This window comes from Pseudopodoces humilis, chromosome 6 (assembly GCF_049639895.1).
Source record: "Pseudopodoces humilis isolate 2021_Gansu_Grassland_sample_001 chromosome 6, ASM4963989v1, whole genome shotgun sequence".
Lineage (NCBI taxonomy): Eukaryota > Metazoa > Chordata > Aves > Passeriformes > Paridae > Pseudopodoces > Pseudopodoces humilis.
The window spans coordinates 51,248,765-51,262,178 of NC_142205.1; the positions used below are offsets into that span (position 1 = coordinate 51,248,765).

Sequence of the window (13,414 nt, forward strand, 5' to 3'; positions counted from 1 at the left end):
ATTATCTGATTCCAGTTCTAACTCTACCACAAAGGTAGTCAAACTGGACTTGGGCATTATGTTGGGTTTTCTGTGGTCACCAAGTACTGTCAGTACAAAGAAGCCTTGCTTCCACCACTTGCTTCCTCAAGTCCACACTAGCTACTGTGTATTTCCTTCCTCTAAATTTCAGATCTTCATCACAGGATGAATATTTTACATGTCAGAGACAAGCAGCCTGAGGTTGTATCAAAGCAGGCCCCTCAGCAGGCCCATCAATTTCTCCTAAATTCCATGTAGTCATCTGCAGAAAGTATAAAACCTACCACTAAATACGTTTCTGCAGTAACTGGGGTCATATTTGTAATTATAGTATTTTCTCGAGTATTTCCACTGTAAGCAGCTTCCCATTGTTACCTGATGCATTTAGTCCTTCCCTTCAGCTGGCTTTGGTACAAGGTGGTTCTGGAGTTTGGTTTTTGTGGCAGTTTGTATATGTGCAGCCAAAGAAAAAGAGATGACAAAATTTATATGTATTTCACTGTAAAGAACAGGCTTTTTTTGGGTTTTGTTTATTAATGGATTTGAAGAATTGAAGAATAAAAGATGCTTTGGATTTATCATCCTTGTATTAAAACAGAAGTAGTTTCCACACAGATGTTTTTTTAATTTTAGACCAGGGATCTGCTAAAATTTAGCAGAAGACTTCATATGTATATATCCTCCAGGAATTCCTTCCATAAAAAAGGAGTTGTATGATCCAGCTCAAGTAACTCACAATATGGCCACATTGCAGAGTAAAAGCAAGTTTTGTTAAGGTGAAAAGTATAACCAGATTAAAGTAGAATTTAAAAACCAGCTTTTATAAGGAAAATATTTTAAAAATAAATGGAGTGATGCAATTACAGTTTGCGGGTATATTTTTGTTTGTGTTTTTTTCCATTTTAAACAAACCTCAGAAAGTTTACCAACACTCACAGGTTAGACCAGGCTAAGGTGCACATGTCAACACCTGTAAAGGTGTTCTCTAAATAGACACCTCCATTTAGAAATAAAAAAGAATACAGTTTTTAATAGGTGCCTACAAAATTTCGACATTTGTTTTGATGACTAAAGCTTTGGTTGGCATGAATAGAAATCCTGTAATCCATAAATAAAGGTGTGGAGAATTAAGCCATATGTTATTAACAGAAATTGTATTGTTTCATGTCAGCACATTAACATCCACGTATAAAGAAATACTTTAGCCACTGGTTTGTATGTGAATCACAGGGTGTTACCCTGCTCAGAACACAAAGCAGATTCACAGGTGGCCTTTGCTTTCTAGAGGTCCTGACACCCACCCAAGTTCAGCTTTTTTCAACTAAGGCCCAAAAATGTGAGACCATCATGGAAACTGAACCCATGAGCTTTCCCAGCACACTAGGAATTGCTGCACCAACACACTCTGGACTTACTTTACACCACTTTCAAGATGATGAAGGCTTTCTCTTTAATGCCAAAGCGTGAAAGTCAGCCTCAGCCTCGATCAACAAACACCATTTCCACTGTAAGCAGCTTCCCATTGTTACCTGATGCATTTACTCCTTCCCTTCAGCTGGCTTTGGTGCAAGGTGGTTCTGGAGTTTGGTTTTTATGACAGTTTGTATATGTGCAGCCAAAGAAAATGACATGACAAAAAAGGTGGAGCTACACTCCCTTGAGTCTGTATCCCCTAGCTCATATACTGCTGCAGTGCACAAAATATGATGGGCAAGATCCACCTCTGACAACTCAGTTCCCCCATTTCTCTAAAAGTGATGTGCTGTGTCAGCAATTCAATGTAACACTTTCCATTCAGCGTTAAGCTTGTGTGTATTCTGTAAGAATTTCTGTAGACCACAAAGACTTTAAATGCTATATAAGACAGCTTATTTTGTGACAGAATAATACTGTGAATGCCAAGAATGAGAGGATACAGCAAGTCTCACATAGATACATGTTTTTACACTAAAATGAAATCCAAACAGGTAACAGTTACACACCTTAAAAATATGAAACTGAATAGCATTAAACCCTCTCTAGTTTCTCTCCCACATTTACCAGAGGAAGCAGAAAATTGCAAGACCACCAACCCAGACCCCAAAACCCCAGCAGAGCTCCTCTGGGAGCCAGTCTGGCTCTGCTTTTGTTTCTTGGCACACAGCAATCCCGGGCAGGTACTGCCCTTACGTGACTGCTGAGTGCTGCAGTTTCCACCACGGGGCAATGCCACAGTTTGGAAATGAGAGCGCTGTTAAAATATAAATAAGCCCCAACGAGTTTTTTAGGGGAGTTAGGATTGGGAAGAAGGGCAACTGGTGCCCAGAAGTACTTCCATCAAGGAAAGCAACCATGCTGTCTGCTGGCCCACAATGTGTGCCAGTGGGGTATCATCAGGACCTCAAAGCAAACAGGAAAGAGAAATGAGAAGCTAAACAGAAGACTGAGGGGAGACCTCACTGCAAATTACAACTTCCTCAAGGGGAACCAGAGATACAGGCACAGGTCTTTTCTCTGTGGTGACCAGTGGCAGGACCTGAGGGAATGGCCTGAAGCTGTGACAGGGGAAGTTTAGGCTGGATATTAGGAAAAGGTTCGTCACCCAGAGAGTGGCTGGGCACTGGCACAGGCTCCCCAGGGATGTGGTCACAGTACCAAGCCTGACAGAGTTCTAGAACTGTTTGGACAATGCTCTCAGGCATGGGTGTGATTCCTGGGGCTGTCCTGTGTTGGGTTTTGATTTCATCCTTTCCAGCTTGGGATTTCTATGACCCTGTGACAAGACCCACCAGGAGAAGAGGTCTGTCTTAACTTGGTTGGTTTATCACCTCATGTCTGTCTGAAGGAGGTATAGAGCATGAAGCCAGCACAAAGCAGGCCTGCACTGAGAAACATTACCGAACATCAGCCCCTTGCACAAGATCTACCTAACATATGACATCAGACCTAGGCACAGGGAGGTGAATTTTCTTCTCCACCCTGTCCTTCAGCTTGGGCTCATCCTTTGCTTCACCTTCCCCTCCACAGATGATGACAGTCTTGGAGCTCATCCCTGCCTCTCCTCGTAGCACTCACAGCCATGCTTTCTGCTGACCATCCTCTAGTTCGTCTACCACTCATCTGCTCCCTTTGTATTCTAATCCCTAACTCCCAGCTGTGCAGAGCTGCTCCTCATTATCTCCCATTCGCCCACCACACTTCCTCTTATGTCCCAGCTCCATGCTTGGGCTTTGCAGAAGCCCCTGGGCCCATCTTTCCAAAGCCTTTGCTTCAGAAAGCAGTGTGCCATTTTTGGCTATGAGTAGGAAGTGAATAGGATGAGAGAGGCACTCTCAGAGAACACATTCCAATTTCTTTTGTTACCTACTACTTTCCGTGTGCACACAATGTATTCTGGACAGAGGCCACCAGTTCTTGCACACCTTGCTTACTTCTCCAAGGAGACATACACCCAAAGCCTCAAGGACATACCCGAGTACTCTTTATTCAAGCTGGCATTTGAGAGGAGGCTCTCCCAGACAGTCATGTCCAGCGCTAAAGACTGGATAAAACTATCCTCCTGGAAAATGTACTTGACATACAATGAAGGCATTTCTAAACTGCCAAATTAATTCATCTTCGTGAGCAAGGACAGTTTCAGCTCTCTCCATTTATTTTGAGAACTGTGTCTACTAAATTTCTTTCTATATGTTTTAAACATTACTAGATCAAGTTAAACACTTGAAATATCTACTCCAAAGAGTAAGTATTTCCAAGTGCTCTTATTAACCTTATAAGCCTATGAAATTAATTTAAATCCTCTTGGAAACAAAATAGCTTAGTCCAAATTAAAAAAAATAAAAAGTCTAGAATAAAAAAAAATACATTCTCATTTATGTTTTCCTGGAATAAAACATTCAATTTACAAATAAGTAGGCTTTAGTTTTAATCTCAGACTGAGATCCTTAATATCTTCCTCAATTCTAATAATGAACACATGGTAACAACTTGTAGTACTTCACATTGTGTTACACAAGATACCATTAGAGTAAAAAGAGACCTTAAAACTAAGCCAATTTATTTAATGCTCTAACTGAATCATCTCTCTCCATTATTCTAACTACCCTTATTAATTGGTAGGAAAAATGCTGTGTTACTGAGCTACTGGATATTTATAAACAACTAAATCCACATTGATACAAAACATCTGCTAAAATCTGCTGCAAACCACTTTTACTCTGGGCAAGTATTTGCAATACTACATAAACATGTGGCTGCTGACACCAGCAATCTTCATGAAAGACAAATTTTGAACGCAAACAGGCCCATGCAGCTTTTTTTTTCCCCGTAAAATATTTTACACAGAAAAGGAGAAGAGCCCTGTAGCAAATACTTCTGCAAAGAATTAAGCTCAGACAAAATCCAACAAGTTTAGAAAGTAATAGCTGTATGACAGATGTTCTGTGAGAAGCCAAAGGCTTGGGGCAAAACGGATTTCTTTTGCAGCATACCAGTACCCTGTATTTTTTTCAAGTATCGTCCTCTTGTCTCCCCCCCTCCCCTTACAATACAACATACAAAGATCATTTTGTTTTCCTTAAAATTCTGTTTAGCATCTCTTACTGTTTTGTAGTAATATATTTCACACACTGAATAATAAATGTTATTGTTTTACACATATTGAAGAAGTTCTTGCATACATCAGTGGGGGGTTCAGAATGCACACTGATGAATAAACACAAATTACTCTGTAAAAAGGCCTGTGCACAGTTACTTTTAAAATTCAAAGCAATAATAAATTAAATCAAGACTATCTGCTGTAACACACTTCAAATTTCTTACCAGAACATTGCTCTTAGCAGGTCTGAGGTCTTGCAGTTAACTGAAACTGTATGAAATGTGAAGTCTACAAAAAAGCCATGGTAAACATCCGAAAGTAACAACAAAGCGACAGTAGATAGTGTACTTACCAACAGATATTGCTTTCCTTTCTGTGATGGATTGTGGCTGAGCATTCTCATGCTTTACCTTTCATTAATAAAAACACAGCAGCTCACTCCACTAAAAATGGCTGCATTGCTTAGCTAGCAAAACCATGTTAGACACTAAGCTGCACTGCAGTAAGGTAAAGGCACAAAAGAAGAAAAGAAAAAAAAAAAAAAAAAGAGAACAGCCATTTCTTGCCTGAAAATAAAAACATCCATGCTGGATTCTTCAATCATGGAGCTACCCTGGAAGCTGCTGCTGCTGCTATACAAGTGTCTGCAGTAAAGGTCCTGCCACGTTCTTCCCTTCTGCATGGGTTGTCAGCTACAAGAGCTCAGAATAGGCTAGCAAACACCTCCTTCTCACAGTGAAAGCTCTAATTTCTCCTTCTGCAGTGAAATCAACCAACTTTCTCTGCTACACAGTGAGTGACAGTACTGTCAGCCAATCAGCTTGAGTTTTCCATAAAAATCACCCCTTAATTCATTCAAAATCAGGTCATATGACACTATTTGAAACGCTATTGGCTTAGGAGTAACATAGCATTTCAGCCTAATGAGGGTAAGGCCACCCATCTAAGCCTCCCTCGGCTGAAGCCACCTTGACTCTAGGCAGGCTGGGGATAGGAAAGGAAGAATGCAGACCTACCAGAGCGTCCCAGCTGTTAAAGGGCCGGAGCGCTATTATCTTCTGAGCCTTTTTCTGAGAACACTGGGGAATCAGAGTCAGTTCACTCAGGGAAGCATCCTGCAGGAAGCTGAGGATTTTCGCTTTGTAGCCATCCTCCATGACTTCATCAGCACTGCTGTAGTCCTCATCCAGGGAGCTTCCGCCATCTTCGGAAGCAGACTCATCCTCCGTGTGTTCTGTTTCTCTTTCAGCCCTCCAAATGCTGCTTTTGCCTTTGTCCTTTTTCTGAAAGCCATTCTGCTCTTTCTCAGAAGCTTTCTGCTTTGTCTTATCTTTACTCTCCTCACTATGGCTCTCAGTGGAAGCTTCGGTCAAGTCAGCAACTTTCCTTTTGGGAGGAAATTCCACACCTATGCATGCAATACAGAAGGCAACGAGTCAACACATATTGGAATGGGGCTGATGAAAACACAAGTTGTTCTTCCAAAATAAAACCTACAGATCTGTAAAGAACAGTTCTAGTATTTAATACACAAGAACAGGTGTTACTAAGAAAACACAGCAGGTGTTACTAAGAAAACAGAAAAGAAAATCTGTATAACGTATGTAAATAGCTCCAACTATGAGTACAAGATAAGCAAAGCTCATTTATATAATGCTCAAATAGAAGAAGGTTTTAAGTGTCTTGAAATAGAGATGATCAACGTAATGTAATATTTGTGAGCTGCAGAAGCTCTGAGGTAAGAGCAAACAGTTAAGAACTCTGATGTATTCTTAAGATGAGATACTGGTCCCACTGTACCTGACTGCAGAGGTATTAATTCTGCTGACTTGAGAAAAAAAGCCTTCTTTTCCCAAGAAAATGATATATTTTTTTCCATTTTAATGCACTGTAGTACAGTATTTGGGGTGGAACAATGAAAACATGCACTTGTTAAAAAAACTCAAAGAATGAGGCATCTCCAACCAAAATAATTCAGCTGCCTTGAAATAAGACAGAAGTTATTTAACACACCACAAGCAAGTAATTTTCAGAAGTGCCTTGTAAGGGTTTTGACTCCTTAATTTCAAGAGAGCACTTGCAGTGCAGAAGTTTCTCTTCTGCCCAATCCTAGCTTGCTGTTGATTGAGTCCAACCCTGTCATCTGCCTTCTTAAAAGCATCAATAAGGACACAACTTCCTGAGCAGTGATAGCTCTCCCCACTTGTAAAGAATCCAATTAAGAACACTACCCTATCCCAAGAATACTTACATAGCTGATACAGCAAAACTTGTACATATCTGACAGCTGTGTAACACACTGAAAAGTAATCAACTCTTTAAATAGGACTTAAGTTATAACTTGCAGATTTACTTGCAATCATTGGGTTTTCTCCACGCCATGTTTAAAGTACTGGTATTTACAAACAGGTTGAATAACTCAAGGCCAATTTCTAGTATGTTCCTCTCCTAGAATACATTTTAAAAGGACAAAATAGCATATATTACTTGTTTCCTATGCAGTTATTTGCAATTACTAGTTTAGAAACCAGTAATTTACAAATACTGCAGTTAGAAACCACCCATTTATTAAACAAGCAAGAAGGGAGCAGGAAATTCTCCGTGCTTAGAGTTCTAACACCCTTAGGTAATTACAACTTTTTATGCCTATCTGTATTAGCAGGGCAAAGACATTTATCCCTAGTTAGAGCGCAAAAATAAAAATACAGAAAAAGTGAGCTTCCTTCTTTCATCCTCCCTATAATGTTAATTACAAGTATAAGAGCAAGTTTCTAAGCATGATGCTGTCAGGACTGTCATTGCTGAACATTCAAAACTATTTGCATCACAACTCTGTTTTGTCTGGATAAAATTAATTATAAATCTGTCTTTACCTTCCTCATCGTCTGCAAATATTTTCAGGGCTTCCAGTGCATCATGAAACACCCAGTTATGTTCCTCAAGTACTTCTCTCAGCTCCTAGTAAAAATAAGACATTTTGCATTGTGGTGAGATAAGCACAAACTAAATGTCTGTGCCAAATAACATCAGCAAATAAAACCCCTGTAAATCAGATGATTCAAAACAAAAGGAAATCAAAATGAGAAAACTCTTCAAGCTCTGTACACTCAGTTTAGGCAGAACTGCACTCCAATTTTCAAAAGTGTAAGAACACACGAACAAGCTTTGCTTCCAACTATTTCAAGCACCCTACTGAAAGGTCTCAAGCAGTCACTGAGGACCATCAAGTACTAAAGTAATACAAATTGCAAAATATATTTTAGCAGTCTCGGGGAGAAGAGTGAGAGAGGGAGGGATCATTTCCCCTAGCACTTTTCAGTAAGTAATCAAATTTGACTATACTAGGCTTGTCGTAGGGCTAGAAATGTAAGAAGAGAAGTTAGATGTAGTCCCAACCACATCCCACAGCTCTCAATTCAGGACAAGCTACATTCTAACATCAGGAACAGCAAAAGCCTTCCTACCCTGGGCTCTTTCCAAAAGTGCTGTTGGTATCAGAACTGTTTCATATGGACTATCAACAGCTGCAGTTTTCTTAAGAACTCAAAACCTGATGTGCCATAGGGAGACATCAGCTCACCTCCTTATCCAATCCAGGGAATGTACCTTGCAACTTCTTCACAAGCATCTCTTGCCTCTCCCATTGTCTTTTGGGTTCTGAGTCATCCAGCTATGTTAAAAAAAGGTACCTATTAGGTTTAATATTAATTACAACTACAGAAACAGAAGAAAACCTCAGTATTGCTTAACCTTAAGCAGCTACTCTAAATGACAAAAGTACTTAAGATAAATTCAAACTGAAGTGATTCCTCATACATAGTCAATGATCAAAGAAAGACCAAAACTTTCACAAACAGAAAATGTCTTCAGTCATGGAAAACTGGGACTCTTTACTTGATAAGCAGACACAGTGCAAAGTTATATACCAAAATATAAATAATTTAGAACTGTCTAGTTAATTTTGCTTTAAAATCAAAAGTTATTAGCAATTCTGGATGATATTTAAGGCAGAAGACATCAGGGTTGGTAATCAGATTAGCTTACTAAGCATGCAGTGTTTAACCCACCACAGCCTACAAACGTGTCAAATGGTGTGTTTATATTAAAGATTTATGAGTAAAAAAAATCCATAAATTTTATGTCACAGCATCATGGAGTCCCATCAAAAACTGGTAAAACTTTTCATCAACAATAGCTTCACTAACAGCTACTACCAGCCTGCTAAATGGAAGTCAATAAGTGCCACAACTTCCACGGGCCACAAGCTGCTCTGCTTTGTATTCACCACAAAGAACTACATGAGTTTCTTCCTAGAACTTTGAATACAAAGTGGTTACAGAGCTACTTGTCTACAGCAGAGTTATCAACATTTACTTTTCTGAGGGAGGACAAACCACATCTTCCAGAGGCACTCTGAGTAACAGAGGACATTATTCCTTTCCTCAATGAGCCTACAGTGTCACTAAGGGAGCAGCTAGAATCCACAGAAGAGCTGCCCAAGTATGCTCTGGTCTTAAGAATCACAAGGAAAAGCAAGACTAAGAAAAAACCTGCAAGTTCTCACTATAGTTCTCTATAATAAGCTCTAAAAACCCATATTTCACATTTGTTTTTTTCCAATCCTTCCCCCTTTAATTGTAATGACACTGTTAAGAACAGAAATCAAGCTGATGTGCCAAACCAGGATCATGACATAGTTCCCATTAATTAGCAGAGGTCAAAGTAGTCATTCCTTTAAATGTAACCAATTCATCATTTTTAAAGATTTCCTTAAGTCATACTTTCAAATATATAAGCAACATCTATAACAAAGAATAGCAGCAGATACAGCAACAAAGATGTTAACTTTGTGTGCTTGAGGAAATATAAGGAATGACCTGAGGAGGAAAAGCGATCCAGAACCTGTAGTTCCCACTGATGTTCACAAAAACTGAATGGTACTCAGAGCCTCACACACTGCTACCTGCCATCAACTACTTCCACCAAAGCAGTGAACTGGCTGGTGTGACACAAATCCACAAGCACTAAAGAACAAATCAGGTAGTTCCATTCAGAGTGTTAACAATAAAAAAAGTACAAAAAAACTCATCCAGATGTCAAGATCTGATTTGACTTAATTTTCTGATAAAACACACCACTGTCACTGACCAAGTCAGGTAATTAAATTTATTTTACAATGCACAAAATGAAAAGCACAGTACTTACATAACTAGCTTTTGACTTTTTTGCAACTCGCTCATTTTTGGTTTTGCAATTTGTGGGAGAATCACTTAGTTTCCTTTTACCAGAGGCAGCTTTAAAAAGAATTGAGATGGAAAAGAAGAATTAGTTCCTTTCATTAAGTTCACCTCAAAACAGTAGGAGATTTTAATTACTACAACAATGCAGTAGCTACTTGTTACCCTCACAATGTTTACCAGTCTCCGTAACAGTTTCCTACTACAGAACACAGATACATTGAAACTTGAAGCAAAGCAGCTGCTTGAAGATACATGCTTATTTACCTCTAAGTTATCTTCAGCAGTCTGGTAATTAATCAAGTAATTACCTCTCATATATAACAACCAAAATAGCATTTAATTATTATTTTTTTTATAGTTGCCACATGTTATTACACAGAGGTTGCATAAAGGTGTATCTGTGTCTGGTTTTACTCAAGCTGGTATTTCTTCCAGGCTGAAGCCCATCTGTCTGTTGGAATATGTACATCTCTGCCAATCTGGAAGCGCTGATGACTGATTTCTGGCTCAGGTACACACCAGAGCAGTTACCAAATGCTTTTCAACATTAAATCCAGACGTCTCAAAGAAAACTATGCATATTAAGTCTGTGATAACCTTATCACTTACAAATAGTCCACATGAGCCATAACTTTCTGACTATCTTTGGGCCCTGGTGATTATCAGGAGATTATCATCTCAGCATTAAGGCCTGCCCAGCCAGGTGCACTTCCAGACTGCTGCTGTGCATGGTTCATGAAGGCAAGAACACGTTACCAGTATTTCTGCACACCAGCTTGGCTTGAAGCAGCACTACCAGAACAAATTACTGTGAAAATTCCTAGTTTGTGATCTGAAATAGTACTGGAAGTTAGATCTTCTCTGGAATAGTAAGTGCCTGCAGAGCTTTGGTGTCTGATACCAGCATCTCTGGCCAACCTCCCCTCCCAGCTTGCCCTGGGAGACCAGTGAATGAGCATACCCACACACACACACAAAAAGCACATTTGCTTTCCAATCCAGAAGACTGTCTGGATAATCAAAAAATTTTAACTTCGGAACATTAAGTAGCCAAATCTTTGTACAAGACACTGTGTGGAAATACTTTCAAATAAATTTTCTACTATAGTCATTCACTCTGACATCAGAGAAGCAGCATGTAAAAATTGAAAGAAATAATTTATTAAAACATCCCAAAGAAAAGTAGAGTACTAGCAACTCTTCCTGAGATTATAGATCTAGCAAGAGATACCAGAAAACTTTGTTAAGATTTTTTTTTAAGTCTATGTATTTATATATATTTAGGCAAAAATATCATCGAATCATAGAATTTTTTGGGCTGGAAGGGACATTAAAGACCACTTAGCTCCAAACCCCTGCTGTAGCCAGGGACACCTTCCACTTGATCAGGTTGCTAAGAGCCCCATCCAACCCAGCCTTGAACACTTCCAAAGATGGGGCATCCACAACTTCTCTGGACAACCTGGTCCAGTGCCTCCCTACCCTCACAGTAAAGAATTCCTTCCTGATTTCTAATCTAAACTTACCTTCTCAAATTGAAACCATTTCCCCTTTTTCTGTCACTACATGCCATTGTAAATAGTCCCTCTCCATCTTACTTGTACTGGAAGGCCACAATAAATACAATAGGCACAGTTCAAAGCATCCAGAGAATATGCCAGCGGAGGCTCTCCTTCACCATTCAGACATTGATCTTTCTGCCCAAGACCTAATTTAAACAATATTGCCAGGAAAATGCCTGCTACTAGCTTAACCCTGAGAAATGTGTGGTTGTTTTGACATCCAAACTAGGAGCTGTCAGGCTGCTGCTGGGTCAAGTACTGTAAGTCATTCGAGACCTCGTGCTATTATTTCTTAAGCTAAATTAACACTGTATTCAGGATGGATAATTCTGAATGTGAACAGTGACCCTGAAAACCTCTTTGCCCTAAAAAAATAGACGGGCTGGATATAAGAGTATTTAAAAGATTTTCCTGCTTTTAGGTCACAGCTGAGCACCCAATAGCATTTGAAGGAAGCCCCATCATGAGCAATTTTAGAGGCAATTGAACTGAAACAAAGGATCTGGAAAACCATGGTCTCAGGAACCCATCAACACAGAATTATTCAAAAATCAACCTGTGGTCTTCGGAAACCCACCACATTTGCAAATGACAAAAAAATCCCAACTTTCTGAAGATATCCACTTTGGAAAGTACACTTAATTTTTGCTTTCTGTGCTACGGCAGTATACAGCTGAAGGGATAAAGAAACTCTTACTGTTAGGTAGGAATCATCCTTAGAGTGCAGGCAGGGTACACCAGGCCTTCCAGAGGAATCCTTTTTCTCCCCATAAATTTTGTAACTAATGAGAAATGAGTAAAGCTGCTCCAAGGGGTCAGAATTTAGAGGAGCATCTGTAATTATTTCCCCTGTTACTTGCTGCTACCTCTAACAAAAAAAAAGCCTTTTCTTACTGTGACTTCCCTCATCATGGTAAAAGAAAACAGTAATTTCTGACTGCTCAAAAAGCAGTGAATACCAGACAGATTCACATGAGGTTTCAGCTCAGAAGCACACCCACCACTTCCATGGTTTGCAAGATGTACAGAAATCAACACCAGAAACAAATCACAAACAACAGGTATTACTACAACTTCACATCTTAGACATGTATTTTCAATTTGTCACATCTTCAAAAAATCTGCAATGTTTCTTGTTTTAGCTCTATACAACTACTGAATTCAAGCTATAAATACAAGTTTTGTAATTTTGAAAGGATAGAAAAATTCAAGGTCACACTTTTCACAAAGCTGTGCTTCGCAAAACTGTATCTTGCCTTGACCTCTCACACAGTCAACATTTCACAAGTAAAGCATATCTGAAATTGACACAGTTAAAGCAGATGTTCATTAATGCCTCCATTTTTAAAAAATGTGTCTAAAATTAGGTGATTTATACCATCACTGTCAGGCATGCTTATTCCTAACTAAATATTTTATACAACAGCTGTGATTAGTGGGAATTTTGCTGCCAAGAAGACTTCTCTATGGCTCATATTAAAAGGATGTGAAACAACATTCTTAAATCAACACAAAAATGGCCAAAAGGCAGGGCCTACATACCAGAAATCAAAGTGATTTAGTTCAAATACTGTGAAGTGCAACAAAGTTTAAGGATATATATTAGCTTAAATTGGATTAATATTTATCAAAACCTTTGAAAAGTAATCAGTCTTCCAGGAACAGCAGCACTCAGTGTATTTCTCAAAACATGCCAGCCTTGTTTCCTACTGCCAGTATCCAAGAATTTCCATCTATAGAATCTGACCATGCACTCAGTGATAAACTCAAAATTATTTGGTTGGTTAAAAAAAAACCCCATCAAACAACACAAAACACAAAAGCATCCCTTCATTTAAATTAGTCTGAGTGATCTTAAAGCTTCCTGGAAATTGTTAAAAATCTTTGCACTTTTATATGAAAATAAGAAAATGATAATATAGTAAGTACAGGAGAGGGAATCAGATAAGCAAAAAAAATGTGTACTTTAAAAACAGAAGTAAAACAGTTCTCCCTCAGCATATACTTACTCCTAG

The 13,414-nt window shown here is 39.0% G+C and overlaps 1 protein-coding gene across 4 annotated transcripts in view; it reads right to left on the minus strand.

The window, feature by feature from the left end:
* Window positions 1-13,414, minus strand: part of SMARCAD1 (SNF2 related chromatin remodeling ATPase with DExD box 1) — a 43,645-nt gene that overhangs the window by 15,028 nt on the left and 15,203 nt on the right. For all 4 annotated transcript variants that reach the window (XM_088056093.1, XM_088056092.1, XM_014262094.2 and 1 more), the window contains exons 6-9: window positions 9,803-9,891; window positions 8,178-8,267; window positions 7,471-7,555; window positions 5,614-6,005 (exon numbers count right to left, since the gene is read on the minus strand). In XM_088056093.1, coding sequence (XP_087912219.1) covers window positions 5,614-6,005; window positions 7,471-7,555; window positions 8,178-8,267; window positions 9,803-9,891 — 656 coding nt within the window. The remainder of the gene's footprint in view (window positions 1-5,613; window positions 6,006-7,470; window positions 7,556-8,177; window positions 8,268-9,802; window positions 9,892-13,414) is intronic.